The 24,614-nt window shown below is 34.1% G+C and overlaps 3 protein-coding genes across 8 annotated transcripts in view; 1 reads left to right on the top strand and 2 right to left on the bottom strand.

Annotated features, from left to right (window-relative positions):
• The window catches only part of LOC7461205 (polyol transporter 5), a 36,490-nt gene extending 28,597 nt beyond the window's left edge, over positions 1-7,893 (bottom strand). Inside the window, exons 1-3 of one of the 3 annotated variants that reach the window (XM_052452107.1) lie at positions 7,617-7,893; positions 7,044-7,390; positions 5,732-6,686 (exon numbers count right to left, since the gene is read on the bottom strand). In XM_052452107.1, the coding sequence (XP_052308067.1) occupies positions 5,732-6,686; positions 7,044-7,390; positions 7,617-7,776 (1,462 nt within the window). In that variant the 5' untranslated portion in view covers positions 7,777-7,893. The remainder of the gene's footprint in view (positions 1-5,731; positions 6,687-7,043; positions 7,391-7,616) is intronic. The other 2 variants (XM_052452106.1, XM_052452105.1) reach the window with 2 other exon arrangements.
• The window catches only part of LOC7461203 (pseudouridine kinase), a 37,364-nt gene that overhangs the window by 11,260 nt on the left and 1,490 nt on the right, over positions 1-24,614 (top strand). The window contains exons 1-7 of one of the 4 annotated variants that reach the window (XM_024598461.2): positions 21,818-22,211; positions 22,337-22,465; positions 22,591-22,693; positions 22,830-22,877; positions 23,532-23,629; positions 23,761-23,875; positions 24,036-24,118. The exons of 1 other annotated variant lie outside the window; for it this stretch is intronic. In XM_024598461.2, coding sequence (XP_024454229.1) covers positions 22,128-22,211; positions 22,337-22,465; positions 22,591-22,693; positions 22,830-22,877; positions 23,532-23,629; positions 23,761-23,875; positions 24,036-24,118 — 660 coding nt within the window. In that variant the 5' untranslated portion in view covers positions 21,818-22,127. Of the gene's footprint in view, positions 1-21,817; positions 22,212-22,336; positions 22,466-22,590; positions 22,694-22,829; positions 22,878-23,531; positions 23,630-23,760; positions 23,876-24,035; positions 24,119-24,614 lie in introns of those variants that run through there. 2 more of the 4 variants (XM_052452108.1, XM_052452109.1) reach the window with 2 other exon arrangements.
• On the bottom strand, positions 1,104-5,725 carry LOC127905199 (uncharacterized). Its single transcript, XM_052452111.1, has 4 exons — positions 4,416-5,725; positions 4,007-4,082; positions 3,898-3,919; positions 1,104-1,329 (listed from the first exon to the last, which is right to left on the bottom strand). The coding sequence occupies exons 1-4, from the start codon at positions 4,542-4,544 to the stop codon at positions 1,215-1,217; spliced, it is 342 nt and encodes a 113-aa protein (XP_052308071.1). The 5' UTR covers positions 4,545-5,725; the 3' UTR covers positions 1,104-1,214.

Raw genomic sequence — 24,614 nt, 5'->3', positions numbered from 1 at the left:
TATCACACTCTCAAACCTCTCCTGATCTGGCAGATCTCAAGGTAGCTTCTTTAACTCTAATTCATTTCCCCTAGTCTTGCAGATCTCAAGGTAGCTTCTTTAACTCTAATTCATTTCAGTTTTGGGTGGTGTGGGCATCTTTTTTTTTATTATTTTATTAACGTGGATGTCTGGACCAGTTTGTGCGCACTTCGACTAATCTCACGGGTCTTGAAGTTAACGATCATATAAGCCTCCAATGATCTTGAGGTTTGCAAAATTCAAACTAATAACTTTTAGAAAATAAATTTAGAATTTGACCAGTTAAACTGTAGACGAGTCGAGCTATTCCCTTTATGATTTTTGGGCATCTTTTTTGTGGTGATGCTTCTAGGATGCTCATAGTTTGAAATTCATTACCACATGTACGCGATTCCATTTTTAGACGTGCACGACCAATTCCATCCATAAATGGTGGTGTGTTTTTAAAATCATTTCATCAAGATTTTTTCAATGATGTGGGTGATATCAAAATCAAAGCATTATGATCCATTCTTTCTTACTTTCCATTTTCTTTTCTTATTTTTCTCTCCTGACATGTAAGGCTTGAATTAAATGTGCAGGGAAGAAAATATGCATGGGTTGAGAGAAAACAATTGCATGAAACAACCCATTTCCTAGCAGCCTGCCCAAACAACTAGAACTTTTCTAGACTCTTGCTGTTTGGACCCGGCCCATATAACTAGATTATTTTTTAAGAAAAAAGAATTGGGCACTGTCAACTATAACACATTAATGCGAATATAGACATCAGATTAAAAAAAAAGAGAGAGAGTCTAGCTAGCTCAATTGAACAAAACCGGAGGACAGTGGACATGCAATCCCCCCAAGGTAAAGCGTAAAGGAAAAATCCATAACACGATCGTCCCGTTAAACATACAAGCCGAATCCTTAAAAGTGCAAACTTGCCAAAACAAAAACTTATGGCTCTAATTTCACTATCAATTTTGTTATTCCTAATTAATTTTTTAATATGATTAATGTGACCTTATATTAATTTTTATTTATTAACAATTTAGAAGTGTTTTATGTCAAATATCCAAAAAAGAAGAAGAAGAGAAGATTGCATCAATCATTTTAAAAGTTCAGGTAGTTAGAATAAAGAATAACAGAGTTGATGTATCCCTTGCATTTGTTATTGGATAATCTATATTTGATATTCCTCTTTTCTGCCTTCATTCTGTCTTCTTCTTCTTCTTCTTTTTTCTTCCCGAGACCATGATGTAATACCCATTCTCGAGCACTAGCAATGGAGCTCTAACAAGCCCCCCTCCCTTTACTTTAGTCCACCTGAAAACTTAGCCATCCAAGTTATAACATAAGTATCTCGTGCCATTCTTGCGATATGTTTTTATTATACATCTCCTCGCCTAATTTAAACACTGCAATATGGAGATCACACCTAGATTTGCTTCCGATTCCTGATGGTCATTTTAAATTTTACTCCATTTACCAAAGTTAACGATATTAAGTATATTTTCAATTAATGAATCCCGCATGGCTATATATACGTGCATCAGGCCATGCTAGGTGTCACGAACCGATTCTCAGATCCATGACCGGCACATAAACAAGATTCCTCTCCAAGATTCCATACGTATGCGAACTCAAACTTATATATAAACTTATCCTTCAAATAAATCAATCAGAGTTCAACGCAGTAGCAACAACAAACTAACTTCATAATATAATTTAATTGTCTTAATACAAGAGTTAATATAAATTTAGAGTTTTGAAGCACTAACTAGACATAAAGGAAAATGTACAAGGTACAACCAAAAAACAAGTTCTGAAGGTCCAACAAAAATAACCTGCTATCAAGCTATAAGCTTGAAAAGGGTAAATAATGAGAGGGTGAGTTCAACAACTCAGTGAATAGATAACGTTCAATACACACACATGAGGTAATACAGCAATGAGAAATATATATACAAGTATGGCTCTAGGTTCTTATAGAAATGTTTCTCAAATTGGCCATAACAAGAATATCATATGGTAAAACTCGTCAGAAAATCAAAATGCAATAAGCATGAGGTTCTGTACTGTGGGATGATCAATCCACACAGGTTGGTGACTCCCCCGACCAACTAGGATTCAGATATGATGTGCACAAAGACTAACACTACCCTGTTAGCATGAGTATTCTGAATGACATACCATAGGTTCATAATCATAATCAAACAGACATATTCATATCTTAAAGCTCAACTCATGACACCAATCAAATGAGGAGCTATCAATTCAGAAGTCAATTCAAAATACATACTGGTTCATATCAAGAATTCATATTCAATAAATGATCATGCTTATCATAACAAGGATAATAGTTAACATATATATTATCAAGAAGCATGATCCAATTCATATTACACAAATCAAATATTTATAATATTTCTCATGCATATGGAAAATTATCCACTCACCTGACTCAAAAGCAACAAAACTCAAAAGCAGATACCGAAGGAAATCCTACTGATGACCCGCTGGTAGAATATCAGGATTATCTGAATACAAAGAAGATATATTCAAGAATGACTCAAAAGAATATATATAACCTATTTAATACACTTATCTAAGGGTATATTCCGTAACCCTATATGTTTTTGAACTAACTAGTTAATTTTTCAAAAACCCAAAATTTAACGGTTTTCCCGAAATCTAATCCATAATAAGACAAATAATAAAATTGGTAATAATTCAATAAATAACCCTCAATTATTCATCAAACCAATATGCAAAGGCAAATATTACAGCTAGGAACTAATTTGTAATTTATCATATTTTAAGGGTCAAATTGTAACTTTTGTTCATTTGGAGGACCAAACTAAAATTGTCATAAATCCATTACTATACTGAAATTCTGACCATAATTAATCCTCAATTCTGTCCAGAAAATCTCATTATGCTCCAGGGACCATTCTGGAATTTTACCAAAATTTTAGGTCAAATTGTAATTTTTGTCAAATTGGACTAAATTGAAAGTGTTAAAATTTCATAACCATACAGGAATTCTGCCCATAATTCATCCTTTATTCTGTTCAGAATCTCGGAATATGCTCCAAGGACCAATCTGTAATTTTCCAAAGTTTGGGGACTAAACTGTAATTTTTACAAATTGAGGGACCAAACCGAAATTTTGTCATCTTCAACCTCCAACCCAGAATTTCAACAGAAAACCTACTGTTCTTTCCATATTTCTAACTCAAAATTCATCATTTACATAATTCATAACTCAAAATCATCACAATCTTCCATAATCAACTAAATAATCAATTACCCACAACAATCAACCTCATAACATTCAATTTAATTCATCAATTAAACCCAAAACATAAATTTTCAAAACCCTAACATTCATCAAAACTGAAATTAAAGTTCAATTAACATACACTTATACATTTAACAACCTAAATCTTACTTTTAAACTTATTTCTTCAATTCCTTTCTATTTCCCTTCTAATTTTCCTCTTTTCTCTTCTTCTACTTCCCCTCTTCTTCTCTTCTCCCATCAGTTTTTCACTCTTAATTTCAGACCTCTCTATTTTTTTCTATTTCCTATTTATATTTATCATCTTTTTATTCAATTACTACTATACCCCTCATTTAATTATACTTACTCTTTAAGTCTCCAAGGGCTTTGTTGCCATTTCCTATATTTTTATATTCAAAACATTACACTAGGATAAATTAAGTTTTGTAAGAATCTGTGTGTTTCTATATATATCCTGACAACAAACTACCTTGCATCCCGTTCAAAAAATAAAATAAAATAACTTCCATCACCATGGATTGAAGGCAAGATGGTCTTTATATATGTCTGGATTCATGAAAACTGCAGATGAGAAGAGAAAAACTGACCAGTCTTTTGGAATCGTGTATCCTGTAAAAATTGAATCTGTGGTGTTCAGAACTATAATAAAACTGAAGGGCTAAAGGTTAATGCAGGAAAACAGAACTTGCTATGTACCGTTTACTTGAATGTCTTGTTTTGTTCTTCTTAGGATCCCAACTCCACCACTAATCCGTAGGGCTTCATTGATAACCTGTATTTCCATTAAACCAACCAACCAAATAAATAAAAAGCAAAGAAAAAAAAAAGAATCCAAATGTTATTTCTACTTGCATGCATTGTAAAGGTCATGGATTTATATTCTTTCCATGTTAACCCAGTTTCTTTATCTTCCCTGCTAGAAATAATTTCCTCGTTTTCTTTCTGATAACAACATCCATCCACAGGAGTCTTAGTGAAAAACTAAACAGCATTCGAAGAGACAGAAAAAAGATGAATTGAACACAACGACTTTAGGAAAAGATGAAACAGAAGTAGAGAGCGAGGTCAAGGTTAAGATGATCGATGTGGTGGTTGCTTTAGTTACCACTAATTCTTGCATAACAAGAGCATGCTCTGCCAGTAACTTGATGGCCACACTTGAAGTTGCGGTGATCGTCCAGTGGGACAAGTGATTTTTCCTTCTATCCTCGCCTTTTTCTTTTCTTTTTTTCATTTTGTTGTAGGGGGAGAGGTGATTTGTTTCTGTTTTTTTATTGACTTGGTATTGTGAAGATCGTATGTTACTGGGGCCTTGGGGTGTGTACAGAACTGGGTAAGCTATTCAAATATTGTTTGATGAAACCCTACTTTTCTACTGCCTCCCTCTCCTTGCTGGTCCAAAATTTGCACCATGGAACCTCTCTGTCAAACCAGCTAGTTTTGCCTTTGCATTCAACGGGACTCATAAAAAATTCAAGCACTTGAACATATTGATTAACCACCATCTCAAACACTAAATAACCTCTTATTTACGCATCTTAGATTTTAATACATTATCAATTACAGCTGGACCACCTCTTTTAACCCGTTGTTTTCGCTGCATTTCAGCCTAAATAAAATCAATAAAATCAAAACAGCAGGAAAAAAGGATAATAAAGAAAAGGAAAGATCCCTTTAGCCATGGTTGCAAGTAATTCAAGTTCATGCATTCCATCCAAGAAAAGGAACCACTTATTCTAAGACGTGAACCGACCACTCAAATTCCAGTTTCCTTTGTCATGTAGGAAAGGGAAATGTGTAGAAAAGTAAAACAGAAGAAGACAACGCGTACCAATGAATAAAAGGGAACCCAATTATATGGCAGGTATCAACCAATCCAAGGCTACTACACGAAGCTCATTTCTTACATGTTCATTTCAATCTCCGATAATTGACAGGTATCCATCTTTTTACACACAAGCCGGTGAATTCTGTTTTCCGAACACATTACTGTTCCCATAATTAGCTAATTGCGAGAAGTATTTAAGATAAAAAGAAGAAGGGATATTCACTATATTATCTTTTTGATTCATTAGATATCTGATTTTTGTTCTTCTTCTTTTCCATGAACGTCCACAAGCTTCTCATCTTCACACCATCTCAAGCGTTATTTGCTCCAGTCTCCCATCCTTGCTAAAAAAAGAAGGAAAGAAAAAACTAATCTAACATCTTGAGAAAAGAAGAAGAAGAAGAAGAAGAAGAAGAGATAAACTAATCTAACATCTTGAGAAAAGAAGAAGAAGAAGAAGAAGAAGAGATACATTTATCACACTATTCTTAAGCTTTAGTTCCCATCTGGATCCTCCTTTTGCTCATCCTTTAAAGCAGACCCTCACTTGATAAAATTACCAAAAAGCACTTCCATGTCCTCTAAAGTTCTACCTCGTGTCTCAGGATAACATGCAAAAAAGAATACCCAAGCCACTGTTGCAATTCCTGCGAACAGGAAAAAGGCCCCACCAATAGATATAGCCTTGTAGAGCATAATAAAAGTTGTAGTTATTACCCCACTTGTCACTCTATTCACGGCCACTCCCATACCTATCCCCTGAGCGCGTAATCTCAACGGGAAAATCTCTGAACTATAAACCCCAGCTATCGGTCCCATTCCTATGGAGAAGAATGCAACAAAAGCTAACACCATAGCGATTGATAAGGCAACTGCCCATGGTAGTTTCTCATGTGAATGATCAATTATTGTCAGCCCGAATCCGAGGGTTGCTAGGGATAGTACCATACCCCCAACACTACTTAAGAGCAACGGCCGTCGCCCGATCCTATCTAGAAAGAATGTGGCCACTAAGATAAAAAGGGTCTTGGTGAATCCAACCGCTACAGTTGCCAGTAATTTATCATTGGATGATGTGATTCCGGCCTTTTCGAAGATGTTGGTGCTGTACAAAACGACCGCGTCTATTCCTGAAGCTTGTTGGAAGAAATGAATACCGATCACACAAAGCAGGATGTGACGAACAGGACGTGTGGGATGAATGAATAATTCTTTCCAAACACCTTCGCCGTGACTCTTTTTTTGCACACGGACAGCGTCATCGTTGCAATCTTGAGGGATTCCGGCGGCTTCTTTTATGTCTGACAATCTCTGTTGAGATTCTTCTTTAGTGTCGGAGGTTTTGTCAAGAACTTTCCTAGCATCACCGAGTCGACCTTGCATGACTAGCCAACGTGGAGACTCGGGCATGCCTATAACCACCAAAGCTAAGAAAACTGAAGGAATTGCTCCAACTCCAAGCATGATTCGCCAACCTAAGTTAGTTGGGAGCTTAGAGAAAGCATAATTGGATACATATCCTATTAAGATCCCAGCATTGATGAATACCTACACAAGAAACAGTCACAGAAGTTATGTTAGTATCAATTAATCCCCATATATTCTTAAAAGGTTTTTTGACATTAAAATTGCTAGAAGTGGGATTCTTGTGCGTTTATTAAGATTTAATTAGTATTTCAAACTGAACATTTTAGGGGTATTATCGAATCTTACATCCATTTTTGGTACATAAGTACAAATTAAATACTCTTAAGAAACTGGAAATTAAATTAGTAAAAATAGCATTCTATTTGCACTTCTTCTTTAGTCTCTCTCTTGTCTAGTAAAGAAATTGCAAAGCATTAATGGTCTTACAAAACAACAATTTCTTTTGGAAAATTAAAGAAAACGTATATGAATACTTACTTCTGGGAATGAGGTGAGAAATCCACGAGAAGAAGCTGGCGAAACTTCAGCGGTGTAAACAGGGGCAATCATGAGGGCAAAACCGACACCAATACCAGTAACAAAGCGAGCAACCATGAGAAATGCATAATTTGTGGAAAATCCCATGAGTAGAGCTCCAGCAAAGAAAACGGCTCCTGCCACCACAATAGTGTATCGACGACCAATCCAGTCAGAGGTCACGCCAGCAGCGGCTGAGCCAACAAGAGAGTACCAGTTGAGAGTTCCCACAAGTAATCCTACTTGCGTGTCACTGAGTTTAAGGTCAATTTTGATGTAGTCCTTGGCTCCACTCATTACTCCGATATCTATCACCAAATATACATGTTGTGAAACAAGTTGTTAGGATAATGTAAAAAATGAAGGCAAGATCATAGTTCTATGTAAAGAAGTATTTTCTTGGAAAAAAAGAAAATCTTTTTTGCTGCAAGTCTCACTCTTCGTTGAGGGTTAACAGAGCTAGTTTTTTGGAATCTTCACAGTATTCCAAGTGATGAAAAGAATGGTTTGAGAGAAAATTAATTGAGTCCTCACCATAACCAAGTAAGATTGAAGCCATGGAAGCTAGGATTGCGCAAGCAAAAGCAAATTTGTTTCCTTTTGGTTTCTTTACAGGATCAAAATCTGCTAGTGTTTTCTCTGTTGTGGGTTGGCTAGGATTGACATCCCTTTCTGAGTTTAGACCTGCAGACATGATCTAAACGCCTAAACAAAGAGAGGGCTAGACAAAGAGTTGGTTTAAGCTAAGCTAGCCTTATTTTGGATAAACTCATGCAGCCACGCGAACTTGAAGTTGGGGATGCAGCCATTAGTGGGAGGCTGGAGTTGCTTAAATTGAGACCAGCAGGCTGACATCATCATTTTGGTAACCTGGTGACCAGTCTAGCTGGTTCCAAAGCAAACAACATTAATCTCGATTGTACCTTGACGGGTTGGTCTTAGGGGTGTTCAAAAAAACCGAAAAACCGAGTAAACCGATAAAACCGACAAAAAATTAACCGAAAAAACCGAACCGAAAAATAAAACCGATTAAACCGATTAGATAATGTAGGAAAAACCCCGGTTCGGTTCGGTTTTCGGTTTTGTAGTGCAAAAACCGGGTTAACTGGACCGGTTCAAAAATTTCGGTCCCTAGTATAAATACAAAATTTTATCGAGCCGCGCCGCACCCCTCTCTTCTCTCCAGACTCCAGTTCTCCACTGCGCGCAACAAACCCTAAACCTAAACATTTCAATCTCTCCTCTCACTACTCAGAGCCACCCGTCGGCCCACCCCCTCGCCCCCCACCCTCTCCGGCCTCCGCTAAGGCCGTCCCCGTACCAGAGCACCCACAACCCGTCCACTCTCGCCTCTTCGCCTCTCCCTCTCCACTGTCCACTCTCCTTAGACTAAGAAAAGTAGAAAACATAAACACAGATCGACGATCGACGTTTCCTGAGTCTCAACTGGACCAAAATAGTCTGTGTTTCCATCAGACCGACGGTTCCTCAACCTCTCAAAACCAGTAAGTTTTAATTTTTTTTCTCCTTTCTAATTAATTAATTCGGTTAAGGTTATTGTTATTTTAAATACAGTTAAACTTATTTTTTTAACGTTTCTTCCTCAGTCTCCACTGGATCAACACAGTCGGTGACTCAGTGTTTACATCAGACCGAGCCTCTCAAAACCGGTGAGTTTTAATTTTTTTTCTCCTTTCTAATTAATTCATACAGTTAAGCTTATTGTTATTTTTAATCAATTTTGTTGGGTGATGAATTTTGGTTTAGTTTGAAACCACTGGATAACGAATTTTTTTTTCCTATATGGGTTGAACTTGTTTCTGAGTTTGAAACCTGTGTCGTTTATATAAATTACTATTGTTACATGTACAGTTAAGCTTATTGTTATTTTTAATCAATTTTGTTGGGTGATGAATTTTGGTTTAGTTTGAAACCACTGGATAACGAATTTCTGTTTATTTATCACTTCCAGTTCCTTATGTGCCAGACTATTCTTCTTCTCCTTTTTAGAATTTATCTGTAATATTATCTGTAATATTATTAGGTGTTGTTCTGTTTCTGTCTATAAAATTTACCAATTGATGCCTTCACATTCTTGGTTATTATTTTATTTTCTGTTTGGTTCCTGTGAAGATTGATTTCTTAGGTATTTGTTTTGTTGAGCTAATGTGACAGTTAAGTTTGTGTCTTTTTTAGGATTAAAGTATGATTTTAATGTGTGATTTCTTTGGTATTCGTTTCATCTTTACCTTATTTTAGCTCATTGATAATTTCACCTTATCAAAGTAGAGTTATGTTATTGATGTTATTTTGATCATTCTTTTAGAACTGATATCCGTCAAACCTATTCATTCCTTGAGAATAATAGTTTTCCAGCATGACTAAATTTGGATTGAATGTCATCTTTGACAATCTCCTTCTTTGCAGCTCTTAAAGATAGTTTTGTTTTTCATTTTGGTCTGTTGTATGAAGTTTTTTTTTTTAAAATATGGAGATTGTATTTTAATTCCCTTAGTCATTGATTTGGTTGTTTGTCTTTCATTGCAAACTAGTTTTGTTTTGATGGGTTTTTTTATTCGGTTTTGTTTTGTCATTCTGTAAAATGTATTCATTATTCTGTTTTGGATGATCTTGATTGGCATTTTGTAGTCATTAAAATCATGTTATTCTTGTATTCATTGTTCTGTTACTTCTGTAATTATTTTTCCTCCATTGATAGATTTTCTAAGCTTGTTTTGACACATTTTCTAAGCTTGTTTTGACATGTTACATGACTTCTGTAATATTTGTTTCATTTCAATTTTTAAACTGATTTTAATCTTTATGTTTATTAAGTGCTGAAAAGAATTGTGCAAGTGATAATGAACATGTTTGCATTTGGTAATTTACAGATGGAAAACCTTCAAAATCAAAATGCTTCATCCACTGGCACTACCCCAACATCAACCAATGCCCCATCTTCAAACACTAACCCAGCGCCAGCATCAGCTACTGCAGGATCCACCACGGATAGTAAAGGTAAACAACTTCAAGTCCCTGCATCTAGGAAAAGAAATGTTGATGATAAAAAAAAGTCACAAATTTGGGATCATTTTACAAAACTTGATGGTGATCCTACAACCCCTAGAGCTGAATGTAATTATTGTGGAAAGGATTATGCATGTCATACTATTATTAATGGGACAAGTAATATGTGGAGTCATTTGAAAGTATGCAAAAAGTTTCCTTTTGTGGTTGATAAGAAGCAAAAAATTTTGGTATTAGAACCTAATAAAGTAGGGGGTGAATTAGGAGATCGAAGTGTGGGAACTCTTAAGGCAATAGGTTATGATTATGATGAATGCAGAAAGGCACTAGTGAAAATGGTTATAATTGATGAGTTGCCTTTTAATTTTGTGGAGGGTAAGGGACTTAGATTATTTTCTAGGACCTTGCAGCCTAGATTTGACGTTCCTTCTCGTTTCACTGTTATGAGAGATTGTTTGAAACTTTATGTTGAAGAGAAGGAAAGATTAAAGAGAGCTCTTAAGGGTCAACGATTATGCTTAACAACAGATACATGGACATCAATCCAAAACATTAACTATATGTCCTTAACGGCTTATTGGATTGATAATGAATGGAATTTGCATAAAAGAATTCTGAATTTTTGTCAAGTTTCCAATCATATGGGTGAGACAATTGGTCAAGTTATTGAGAATTGTTTGTTAGATTGGGGGATTGATAAACTTTTAACTGTTACAGTAGACAATGCAAGCTCTAATAGTGTTACTCTTTCATATTTAAAGAATGTGATGAAAGATTGGCCAACTAATATATTGTCAAATGAACATTTGCATGTTAGATGTTGTGCACACATTGTAAACCTGATTGTATGTGATGGTTTGAAAGAGATGAATGTTTCTGTTGTTAAGATTCGAAATGCAATTAGGTTTGTGAGATCTTCACCCTCTAGGCTACTTGCATTTAAGAAGTGTGCAGAAAAGTTGCATATAGAGTGTAAGAAATCATTGTGTTTGGATGTTGCAACTCGATGGAATTCAACTTATCTTATGTTAGAAGCTGCTGAAAAGTTTGAAAAGGTGTTTGTGAGGTTAGGTCAAAGTGAACCTAGGTATGTGAGTTACTTTTTGGAGGTTGATTCAAAGGGGAATAAAAAAAACATAGGGCCACCTAGTTTGGAGGATTGGGAAAATGCTAGAACTTTGCTGAAGTTTTTAAAGATCTTTTACATGGTTACATTGAAATTTTCTGGCTCATTGCATGTTACATCAAATTCTTTCTTCAATGAATTGATTTACATGCATACAAACTTGATGCAATTGTGTAAAAGTAGAGATAATCTTTTGAGTGGAATGACGATGAACATGATGAGTAAGTTTGAGAAGTATTGGGGTTATGGAGCAAATCAGAATTATTTATTGTATGTTGCTAATGTTTTGGATCCACGTCTTAAATTGAAATATGTGAAATTTTGTTTTGGTGAGTTGTATGATCATGACAAAGCACAATTGCTAACAAAAAAAGTGAGAGATAATTTGGTGAGTTTGTATGAGTTTTATTTGAAAACCGATGAAATGGTGGATGATAATAGGCATAAACAAGATGTTAATGATGCTATTGATGACATGGAGATAGATGTTAACACTTTAGCTCGGTTCAAAAGGCACTTGCTAGAGGAAGATAGTGTGGAAAATAGAAATGAGGTTGAGAGGTATTTGGTCGATGGTTGTGAGGATCCTAATGATGATAAATTAGATATTTTGGGTTGGTGGAAGATTAATGCTTCAAAATATAAGATACTTTCGAAAGTTGCACAACATGTTCTGGCTATTCCTATATCCACAGTGGCTTCCGAATCAGCCTTTAGCACAGGTGGTCGTATACTCGACCAATTTCGAAGTTCTCTATCTCCAGCAACAGTTCAAGCACTTATTTGTTGTCAAAATTGGTTGCATCATGGTCCAATTACAGTTGATAATACAACCTTGATGAATGATTTTGAAACCTACGAAAACCTTGAATCAGGTAATGTTTCTTAAAAACTAACATCTTTTATTTTATGATTTATTAATTAACATATTTTTATTCTAACATGTTTAATATTTTATTTTGTAGAATTTGATGGAAAGTTGCATTTAGCAACGGATGATAATTAGTTCACAAATTGTGATGCATATGGTATAAATATCTTTTTTTATTTTTATATCTTCTGATTTAATTTATCATGTTATAATTCTAGATTATGAATTTCAGGAATCAAAGTGCAATGCTCTTGAAGTGCTTTTTTATTGAGACGATGTGCACATGAAGATTTATTTTTTGTGGCTTGGAGTGTTTTACGATAATGTAATGTTATTTGTTGTTTTTTTGTTAAGCCCTTTGAAGGCAATGGTTTGTAATTTGGATTTAAACTTATTGTTGTGTGATTGTGAGTGCGTGTTATTTATTTAAACTTTTCGGAAATAGAAAAATATTAGTAAGTTAAAAAATATATTGAACAGATTGACATTAATAATTTCATATAAATGAATATTTAGGGGTAAAAAAATTAAATATATTTGGAATCTTCAAAGAAAATGAGACAATATCAATATTAATTGTAAGCCTAATAGAAATCCATTAGAAACCCATTACAAAGCCCATAAAAAAGCTCAAAATAAGCCCAAAATAAGCCTATAGGTTTGTCCGGTTTTTTGGATAAAAAACCGGACCGAAACCGGCCGGTTTGGGCCGGTTCCGGTTCGGTTTCGGGTCTCTTTTTTTTTTTTTTTTTTTTTTTCGGTTTGGGTGTTTTTTTCGGGTCAAAACCGAACCGAACCGGATTTGCTCACCCCTAGTTGGTCTAATAGCTAAACACTAATTTGGGTTGTACGTTGAAGTGGGTGGTCTAATAGGCATTTTTAGTTAATAAAAAAAAATACAACGTTAAAATCCTATTTTTAAGCAATTTGGTTTTTACCGAGTTTGAATACTAAATTGCCAACACAGTTCAAAGCAAAACTAGCTTGGACTCGGATCCTGATCGAATCACCTGGCTCTTTGAAACGACGTTAAAAAAAATATGAAATCATTAACCGGAACATGCACAATACAGATGCATGGCAACATCTTGGGTTTATACTGGGACTATAGTTTATAACTAGATTATTGGTTTACATTATGCTGCGAGCATATTAATTTTTTTTAATATAAAAAAGTATTTAGATATTATTTTTTCTAGGAAAAAAAATTAAGTTGTGGGGGGATTGATCTAATGTAACCTGATTTTTTTGACAGCTTTAAAAGTGACTCGAATGACCAGTAAAAACATAATTTGATTCAAAATAAATATTTTAGATAAAACTTTTTATAAATATTAAGACGACAACATATTGAATTGATTTTGGTCAACATGGGTTAACTTGTTAATTCACATGCTGAATCATGAAATCATACAAATTATAAAGCCCATTTTCTAATAAATTCAATATTGAAGGATTAAATTTTAAAAAAATTAATTAATAAAAAGAAGAATGACCCAGGTCATCCATGGTTAAAATGTTAAAACCACGACCTGGATCATGAAATCAAGATAACTCAATAGAAAGCAAATTGAAACAAATTATAAACCTTGATTGTCAGTCAATCCAATATTGAAAGATGAGATTGAAAAAAAATCAAATAAAAAAAGATAAAAAAACAACTCGAGTGAACTTGGATTAAACAGCCAAACTCGTGATCTAAGTCATGAGACGAAGATAATATCATAGAAAATAAACCGAAACAAATCACAAAACTTAATTTCAAATCAATCCAATATTAAAGGATCAAACTGAGAAAAAAATTCAATAAGAAAAAGATGAAAAGATTTGTCAATCGAGTTAACATGTTAAAACCATGATCCGGGTCAGAAGACTGAAATAATTTTATAAAAAATAAATTATAAATAAAAAATAAATTACAATTTCTAAATAAACCTAATGTCCAAGATGAAATCCAAATTAAGTTTTGAGAGGAGAATCCTCTCCCCCTTCTAGTTTTTATTATTATTATTATTATTAATGTTTATAATTACCATTAGAGCAACATGATAATAACCGTTGAAGGGGAAAGTGCTTGCCCCAGTCTCTGCCGTCTTCACATCATCCATCTCGACTCTGTATACTATGATAAAGACTTGGTCTATAAACAAAACTTTAGGACCAATTCGGCAGGAAATTAATGTTAACAAGTTCTGGCATTCATGCCTACTCTAGAAAGGTTTTCGCCGTTAAACTAATTCGTGCCTAGATTTTCCATTTTCCGACGAGATGCACACTTCTTTTCGTTTCCATTCTCCCTTCTTTATATTTTGCCTAAAGCAGGAGGTGATCAGTACCAATCTTCCAGAGGAAATTGGGTTCTCCTTTTTTTTTTTTTTTTTTAATGAGGATATATGTATTCATTTCCAATTTTGCATTTTGTTCGTAGAATCCTGTGTCCGATTATATTAATACGTACGGCAAAGCAGAGATAAGATGGGATTTTAATAATAAAACACTATCCAGAAATAAAAAGAATTTATCACACCATTGATTTAAAGATGCTCTAGTCATTTCACCCAGAAATAAAAAGAAATTGAGGCTAAATATCTCGGGTCGAGCTTAAGCCTTAAGGATGGTAGTAAAATTGGGTCAGTGACCTGTTTTCTCTCCAGATTAGCTCAATGGTCATAAAAGGAGATTCGAGGAGATCCCTCCATCTGATATTATTCGGAAAAGCCAATACCTCAAACACAGTTGCTCCCACAAAAAGAAATTGTGAAGAGTTTTCTCTCCAGATTAGCTCATGATCCCATGCTTTCTGAAACGATCCCTTTTCAATTAATAATAATAATAAAAAAACCTTTTCAGCCTGGCATGAGCTGAAGAGTAGAGAGAAGACAAGACACGGGTCGTTTTAAGAAGAAAAACTTAATAAATCTTGCAATAACAATTTCAGGTGATATATATATATATATCACTTGAAATTGTTATTGCAAGATTTATATATATATATCCTGCACTCTGTTCATGTTTCGCATTCGACGGATGCATGCACCTTTTATTTTGTTAACTCTGTGTTTAAACTTTCAACGTCTTACTTATGCCATAGCACCTCTGCAATTCTATTTCGAATCGACACTAGCAGATGTCACTGTTGTACTGAGAGTGAACTTCGACAAATAATTTAACAGAGAGACCTTCGGCTCTGGAGATGGGTCCCGTTTGCCTTTGGAAACAGCTCGAGATACGTCACTTCGAATTTTCTCATTGGCCTCGTGACAGAACAGAACACTACTACCATACCTCTGCTGATTTCTCTGAACCACTACCAATCTGTGACAACAGCGAGCAACTACCACAAAATATATTAAATCTGACAGAAGTCATGGTAATTAGTGATAGTTTAACTAAAGATTCAAGCATTCAGGCAACTCATTGATTTTCGTGCATTTTTTCTTCTTGATCAATTAGCATCATTCGAGTATTGCACTGCCGATTTTGGCAGCATGAGAGTCACAGTTAGATTCAAAGTTTTGGTAAATCTGGACTCAGTCGAGTTCATTAAAGACGAACTTTATTTTTCCTCTTTATTTTTTTTTCTACTAACCACAAATATCATATTCTCATTTTCAGCAATGTATTTTTTATTCGAAAATATAATAAAATAATATTTTTTATTTTTATAAAATTATTTTAATATCAATATATTAAAACAATTCAAAAATATAAAAAAAAATTATTTTTAAATTATTTTTTTTTATAAAACTCCATTTAGAACACAATTCCGAATTGCGTCTTAGATTTATCTTATATGAACCTCACTTTTCAAAGAGTTGCAATTGCATTTCCACCCCATCCACAAAATCCACAGCATCAATCCAATCCAAGCTTCTTTGACAATAAGTAGTTTTAAGGTAAAATTGTTTCATTTCTTGGAATTACTCTGCTTCTTTGACAATAAAGTGCACTCTCGCTTTATAATTTCAAGTTTGGTTCTGTAACATGCACCATCTCCATGTGCCGTGGTGTAGGACTTGGAATTTGGAGAGGGATGTCTCTCGTAGAAAACTTTACCACAAGAAAGAAGGCTATACGATTTTAGTCACTTTCTGTCTTCCATAAACCCAAGGATTTTTCTAGAAATGAAACACAAAATCCCACAACCTCACAATGCTCCATCATCACTTTCCTTCTCCAATCCGATACAGATCTCTGCCCTGCTAAATTCCAAAAGAGGAGGGGGCTCTGCTGTAATCATCTCTATCCAAACACTCCAAAAAAGAGCTTCGTCATGGTTAGAAACTGAGCTTGGACTGTCCTCGGAGGGGACCATGAATCATCAAAGGACACACGTGATGTAGAATTTGACTTCAAAGTAAACACACTGACTGCTTGGTCTTGGTTTTCTTCTAAATAATAATTAAGGTGTTAAAATGTCCAAAGGCGAAAGCTGGTAGTCCTACAAGGCAACTAGTGCTGGTTTCATGGGAAGAACGGGTTGTTCAACTTCAATCCTATAATTTGAGCAAGGGGCGGTGTTATTTCTCAATCAGTCTTATCACTTCATAGAACCAAAGTCACACCACCCGTTTCTTGCATCAACTTGGCTATGTTTAATTTCTTTTGAATATTTTTGAAATTAAATATCTTCTTAATTGTGTCTAATTAAGACTGCTTTTCAATTCCGAATCTCATTCTGCTTTCTAATCTTGCACTCTATCATTAACTAGTTAAAAGGTGGCCATTGAACAACTGGTGGGGGAGTTGAATCCGTGGACAATTTATCAGCCAGCCAACCTTTACCAGTTTACGTTAACTTATTCATATCCAAGTGAAGGTTTTGTGGATAAACATAATCGCATTGCTAAATCCTATATATAAAATATCAAAAACAAAGATTTTGTAGAGAATATCGCATTGTATGTATCTTTCTATTTTCACATGCTTTGTTCAATCATATTAAACAGGATCATGAACAATTTCCATAGCTGACTTATTGTCACAAAATAGATTCATTGCCTCTTTTGGTTTAAATCCCAAGTCATTCAACAGATTTCTCATCCACAGTAGCTCATATATCCTAAAAACCATACCTCTATACTCTACTTTAGCACTTGATCTTATTACTACTAGTTGTTTTTGGCTCCTCTAGGTTACAAGATTCTCACCTATAAAGGTGAAATATCCTGAATTAAATTATATGTTATTAGCTGAGCCTACTCAATCAACATCAGTATACCCTTCTACCTTTGAATAAACATGTTTTGTGAACAATAATCCTTTATCAGTTGCAATGTCTGGTCTAGTATGAGATTGATAAATTAGCTTTCAGCTTGAACACTGAAACAACTTGCTATTCTACTTAATAGAAATTTCAATTGGTTTACATCCAAGCATTCTTGTCTCAGATAATAAATCAAGGATGTATTTTTATTGTGATAAGAAAACACTATGATTTGATCAAGCTAGCTCAATCCCAAATTACTTTATTTGTTGCCAAAATTCTTTATAGACTTGTTAAATCTACCAGACCAAGCTGCTCGAGATTGCTTTAATCCATATAACATATATATTATTGTACCTGAATACGCTGACACACACGAAGGAGGTTCCATATATACCTTTTCAGTTAAGTCACAATATAATAGAGCATTTGTTACATCAAACTAAAGAAGTGGCCAATCTTGGCTGGCTTCTAATGATAAAAGTACTCTTACAATTGGTGAAAAAGTTTCTTAATAATCTACACTATATGATTGTTTATTATTAGTAATTCTTCATGTTTGGTATATGGATAGCTTGTTTTTTTATGGAACGAAAAGAAGAACTTCATTTCGGTACATGTAATTTTCAGACATCAAATTAGTTTGTAATAATCTGACAGACTATGAAACCGTTTGGGAATCCGTATAAATTATGTTTCTAAAAAATTCAAAATTTTTTTTTGCTAAAATTTAATATGGCTTGTATGTTTTGAATTGTTTTGATGTGATGATGTCAAAAAAAATTTTAAAAAAATAAAAAAACATTATTTGCATGCATTTCAGCACAAAAAATTATTTGAAAAACAACTGTTAAAAAACATCATTTGCATATATTTCAGTACGAAAAATTATTTGAAAAACAACTGAAACAACACTGTCAAATATAGTCAATGATACGCCTGAGTTCTTCTTGATATATACAACGTTAACCGGCCAAACTTTCAGACACCAAATTTTCGTGCTAGTCATCATCATTATACGACTTTCTCGTCATAATCATTGTTCAACACAATCATTTTATATGATCACATAATCCCCTCCACATCATCCCAAGCAAAGGAGATGGCTACTAATGGGAGTCTTTATTTCGACAAAATGTGCCAACATAAGTTTAAAAACAGAGAATAATTTTTTGTCTAAAAGTGCCAGAGGTTGCAGAGAGCGTTGAAGGTGGGTCATTCGACAAGTTTTGTACACTTTTTTGCTCTCGATTAAAAGTTTATTATTCTCCAAATTAGCAGCAGATTAATGTGCATCTTGAATAGTTTTTGACTTGTCATTTTTATAGCCAGCTCTACGAGAGACGCAAAGGCCATTGTTGCGTTGTTGATGGTGAATTGTGATTGTAACATTGCTATAATCCGTACCAATAGAATGTGATGAGGCTTGCTAACCCAGTTGTGACTAGATGGCTAGATGCCATGCCATGTTTATTTATTTACTTATTAATATCACTCCTAGGTTTTGTGGGGGACTTAACTTAGCATCAGTTTTCAGTTTCCAAGTGGACAGAAAAAAAAAACAAATCACTACCATACAACAACACTACTATGATCTTTTTCGAAGGCTCCAAACAGTACACATAAGCCAGCATTGTTGAGGAGGCACTCGTTCTGACGACCTTCCCTTCTTTCGTGATTTACACTTGTTCTGTCTTTCCCTTTGACTTTTTGCTGGACCACTTCGTTTAGTCAATGCTCATACTCAAGACCTGCAAATGGGGATGCGCCTGCAGTTTTCTATTTCGTTCGTCAAAACCACTGAAAACATCATTTGTCAAGATCTTTTCCCTCTGCATCACCGATATCACAAGCCGAGTCCGTCATCATCTTCATTCACAGCTTGTTCCAAATCATCACGGTAATATCTGGTTCCCGCTTCAAGAGACAGATCGGCAGAGTCTAAAGGATTATCAATCTCTTCACTATCGCTCTCTGCATCACACTCTTCAGCTGCCTTCTTTTTCTTCTTCTTTGGCTTTGAGGTATTCATTTCATTCACATAAAAAATGCGGAAGACGAGATATTCTGGAGGCACATCAGTTCATGAAAGAATTTTGAGCCAAATCAAAAGGATTTATCTATAAAATTCTCAAAAAACAAGGTGGTGTTGCTGAAGCATAAAGAGCTCAAAAACCAAGTGTTGCTGAAGCTTTACGAAACCATGCTAAAACTGTGGCATAACTCCTTGACGAAGCATGTTACCGCACCTTCAGCTTATAAAATGAGCACAGTATGTGGGAAGGATAGCCTAAATGTGCTGTTCAAAATCCCTGGGAGACTTGACCTTGGGCTTGGAAGAATTCCGAGTCCCAGAAACAGAAATAAAAATAGATATATATTATAAATTGTTTAAATAAAATAAAAGAAGAAAAATATTATACCAGGCTCGTATATTAAAAAAATTATTTGATTTTATTTTTTATTTTAAAAAATAAAATTTATTTATATAAAAGATTAAAAAAATTGCTTCAAAAATTAAACATACACAAGATAATTTTAAAAAAATCTCTATCCAAAAAATGTTAAATTAAAAAATTAAAAACAAATCAAGTTATATTAATTAATCAAAACCCGAATGGAGTCCATTGATTATTTATTTTTTTTAACCAAAATAACGTCATTTTGATTTATAAAAAAAGTTGGGGTTGACCCGGGCAAAATCCGTTACCCTTGAGGCGGGTCGACCACCAAATCGGGTTTAAAAACTTTGGTTATGGCTTTACTTGTCAAACCTGTAATCCAGGTTATAAACTCAAACGGGTTAAATAATGTTTTTTCTCTTAAATTTATACTTAACACACACACACACATATAAAGAGGGCAAAAAAAAAACAAAGAATAACTATCATTCAAAAGAGGCTCTATAAAAAAAAAAAATTGAGAGAAGATGTATTAATCTAAATATAAATAAATAAAATTAGAAAAAAATAATTTATTTTAAAAAATAAGAAACAAATAATTTAGAAAAAAAAGTCAAGCATTGTTAGGCTTTACAGCCCACATAGCCCATTCGTCAGAGCTTGCATGTATGGGCCCCTTTTTTTTATCTTGCAATCTAGGGCGGATGACCGTCTTTCCTTTTTTTTAAAAAAAAAAAACAGACAGCATATCCTCTAATTCTTCTTGAATTCGGCCACTATGATAGTTGGAAAATCAGACCATATAGTTCTTTAACTCAAAAACCCATTTTAAATCCTTTTTAAACCCAAAATAACTAGAAAACAAATCCTAGGAGTCGTGATAAACTCATCCATGGCCTCTAAAAATCAAAGATCTTCTCAAGCTCAAATATGTTTTTTTAGGCAATTTCAAGGTAAAAGAATCATATAATATGAATTCTTCTCATCAAATGAAACCATATGACACAAAGATCGATTCTTTTGGTGGCCTAAGTCAACGTGAACAACATTTTCTCGCAACAAAATTATTTTTAAACAATATTTCTAATGTGCAGTATTGCAAGGTGTTATTTTTCCTTTTTATTTTATTGGATCAATATAATTTATGTCTCTATTTCTATTATTATTTACTTGAATAAAAAGATAATTTTAACAAATACAACTGGTTAAAGTTCTATTTTTCAAGATTAAATATTTTAATTTATTTCTGTTTCTTGATATTTCATGTTTTATTTTTAAGTATTGTTAATGACTTTTTATTTATTTATTCATGCATGTACTTCTGAATCTATTTGATTAAATGTATATATAACTTTTTTATTTAAACATTGGACTCTGCCCGTCGAATCTCTTTTTATATATTCATGTAATAAATTACTAATTTATAAAATAAAAAAAATTAAGATTAGGATGAGGCAAGTTGAGTTTTTGGCGAGGGTTGTGGATTGCCGCACAAAAAAGCTCACCTACCTTCGAGTCGAATAAAGAATGTCTTCTCTTCTTCTTTTAGGCAGGTTGTTGGTCTGACATTATAATGCCATGATTCATGATAATTGTATCATATGTTAAATAAGTGAATTAATATATTTTGGTAACTTGATGACTGGAAATCATGATTAGATTACTTAATCGGCATTCTTAGCACTAATGACCATTTGTTTTTGTATTTTAAAAGAATTTTTTGAAAAAAATAATTTTTTTTATTTTTTTTGTTTTAAATAAATTTTTTTAATGTTTTTAAATTATTTAAATATATTGATATAAAAATTAATTTATAAAAGTTAAAAAATTATTTTAATATATTTCTGAACGAAGAAATGCTTTAAAAAACAAGTGTCTAATATCTGTAATATTGAGTCTAATATTTGAGTGCTAGTTTGTTTCATATAAAATATATATTTTTTATTTTTTATGCTTGAATTATTGAATTTAAAATACTTTACAATCAAATAAAATAAACTTAAAATAATAATAATAAAAAATATAACTTACTATTCTTAATATTTTAGAATACTAGTTTTGTTGATAAATCATGGACTCTATCATTGCTTTTTTAAGCACATATACACTGATTATTTTCCACGGATTGAAGTCAGGGAAGGTCACATGTCTGACCCATGCTTTGTGGGTTGCTGAATACCAACACAAAGATTAGATCTTTTCTTCTATCCCAACCAAACAGCTTCCTCAACCAGGCCGGAAACTACTGGGCTGAAAAAACATCGCTGACCGGAAAAATGGAACACGCCTACAAAGTACAATCATAATTACAGTGCGAAGACAGCACTCGGTAGTTTGTTCCGAAGGGTAAAAGACCTTACTCTTGCTAGCGGAACAAAATCCAATACCCATCCGAGGAAACGACAGAGACTAAATGGAAAACAGTGCACAGAGGAGATTGGAACGTGTTTCTAGGCACCTGTTGTCTCCGATTGAAGTCAATAATGGTCTTTCCCAGGTTAGATTATTTCATTGCCTTTGTTTTCTTTCTCGTGTTTTAGTGTTTTTCTGTCTCTGCTTGCATGTTCTGGTAGACTAACATGTCTGCTACTTTTGGTTATTACTGTTGTTTCTGTTTTGAAGGTTTTAATAAAAGGTGGGCATGGAAAACATGAGGAGGAAGGAGACCCAGTAGTTATAGGAGGCATGGTATTGGATATACATGCCACCCCTTCACTCCCTTTAAATCCTAGAACCACCACTCCTGGGAAGGTTTGTATTTATCTTCTCAAAACCCTTTTTCTTCTTTTCTACTTATGTTGATAATAATCTTTATTTTTGGTAGAGGTTGTGATGCTAGAAAAAGGTTGTCACATGAAGGGCCTAATTGTTTTCAGGTCCATTATGTACTAGGGGGTGTAGCAAGGAATATTGCTGAGTGTATGTCAAAGCTAGGAACTAAGCCTTATATGATTAGTGCCCTGGGAAATGACATGGCAGGTAATTATACCACCTCTGTTTTTTTATTCCTTGTGATGCATGGCTAGAGCTTTATAACCATTTCTTTGGAAGAGGTTTTGTGGTTTCAATGGTCAAAAAAACTTGTCAAAGTGAAAAAAAATCTTCTTTTTGATAGGCAAGCTGCTGTTGGAGCCTTGGAATTCTGCGAGCCTATCTACAGAAGGTTAAACCTTAATATTTACCACCAAAATCATCTGTAATGACTAAAGCTTTGCTAGCACTGTTGGTTTTATTTCAAGCTCCTAATCTTTTATATAGTTGCTGGTTATGAGATACTGTTTGCCACCAAAATCATCTGTAATGACTATGGCACATTATATACTGCTGTTTGTTAATATTTACTGCCAAAATCATCTGTAATGACAACGGCACATCATGAGATACTGTTTGCCTGAGGAAACGACATAGATTTCAAAAAATAAATCAGTTGGCACGTTATGCATCCGTTGAAAAAACTTTAAAAAGTCATTTAAGCTTCAGAAATCTTTTGTCTTTGAGAGCTATGAATTAAAATGCAATAAAAAGAGAAACAGAGACCACAGGAGCTAATATAAAGGAAAACTATGGTAAAGCGCCTTCAGTGTCATTCAACAAATGTGTGTGTCTGAGAGATTTTCATTAGTGAGACCTGTTCTATTTTCTATGAATGTACTAGCTCTCTCCGCTTTACATAAGAATTGAATAACAGTAATCAGAGAAGTGTTTATTTCCTTTTAAACTTTCTTCTCGGAAATCAATTGGCACAGTAATGAAAAGTTAGGTATGATTTAATTTAAGATATATGCTCCATTTTTTCATAATATCATCTGTGGAGTAGGCATTATGAAGCACCAAGATATCAAGACTCCTGTCATATGCAACATATTTGACACTGAAGGAGAGTTGGCAGCTGCTGTTGCTAGTGTGGAAGCAGTTGTGAGTTGATTTTTCTATGCGGATTGTGTTGAAATAGGAATTTTTTTTCCTTTTCTTTTGCTGGAAACTTGTATATGCTCAAGAACAGAATACCTTCAGAAACTTACTGCTTGTATGATAACTCTGTCCAGGAAAAATTCCTAACTTCTTCGTGGATTCAGCAATCAAAGAAAAATATATTTTCTGCTCCTGTCATGATGGTTGATGCAAATCTAAGTCTACCAGCTTTAGAAGCTTCTTGCCAATGTACTTGTAGCATATCACTGTAGACTCCCCCCCCCCCCCCCCCAACCCCTTTTTTTTACACATTCTATCCTTGGCATTGGTGAATGATCAACTCTATGCTAATCATAAATCTCCCTGTTTCTACTTTCTTGTTTTTTAACTTCTTTTTTTTTCCACTCAGTGGCAGCAGAATCCAACACCCCAGTTTGGTTTGAGCCTGTTTCAGTGGCTAAATCTAGAAGAATTGTCTCAGTTGCTAAGTATGTGAGTGCTTCGATGTTTTCAATTACCTATGTCCTATCATCAACAGTGCTTTCTAGGTCAGCCCCTTTGTTTTCTTTGTGAATCAAACTTCGTAATATTTTGTTGTGCATCAGAAATTAGCCAGATCAGTGTTACTGGCTGCTTTCTATTTTGCAATCAGTATCCTTTTCAGATACCTGAGGAAGGCTCTACTTTCTAGAATGAGTAGGACATAGATGGAGTCATTCTGATCAGTAGGTTGGGTAGGATACATTGTAAGTTCTGCTCCACTTCCACCTTGATATATTGCTCATGTTTAATTTACCTTTCAACGGAAGCTAATCTCAACTTATGTTTCAGCAAGCTTTTAAAATAATACCAGTTTATTATCTCATTTCAATTAAAGGGTTGATCATACTTGATGAGTGAAACAGTAATTTAATACCTTAGAGCAGAAAGAATTGTTAGAGAAACTTCTTGAATTTGCAATACCTCTATTATTCATCACACATTGAAC

Source organism: Populus trichocarpa, chromosome 4 (assembly GCF_000002775.5).
Source record: "Populus trichocarpa isolate Nisqually-1 chromosome 4, P.trichocarpa_v4.1, whole genome shotgun sequence".
Classification (NCBI taxonomy): domain Eukaryota; kingdom Viridiplantae; phylum Streptophyta; class Magnoliopsida; order Malpighiales; family Salicaceae; genus Populus; species Populus trichocarpa.
Note: the sequence above shows the minus strand (reverse complement) of the source record. Positions and strands in the feature narration are given on the sequence as shown.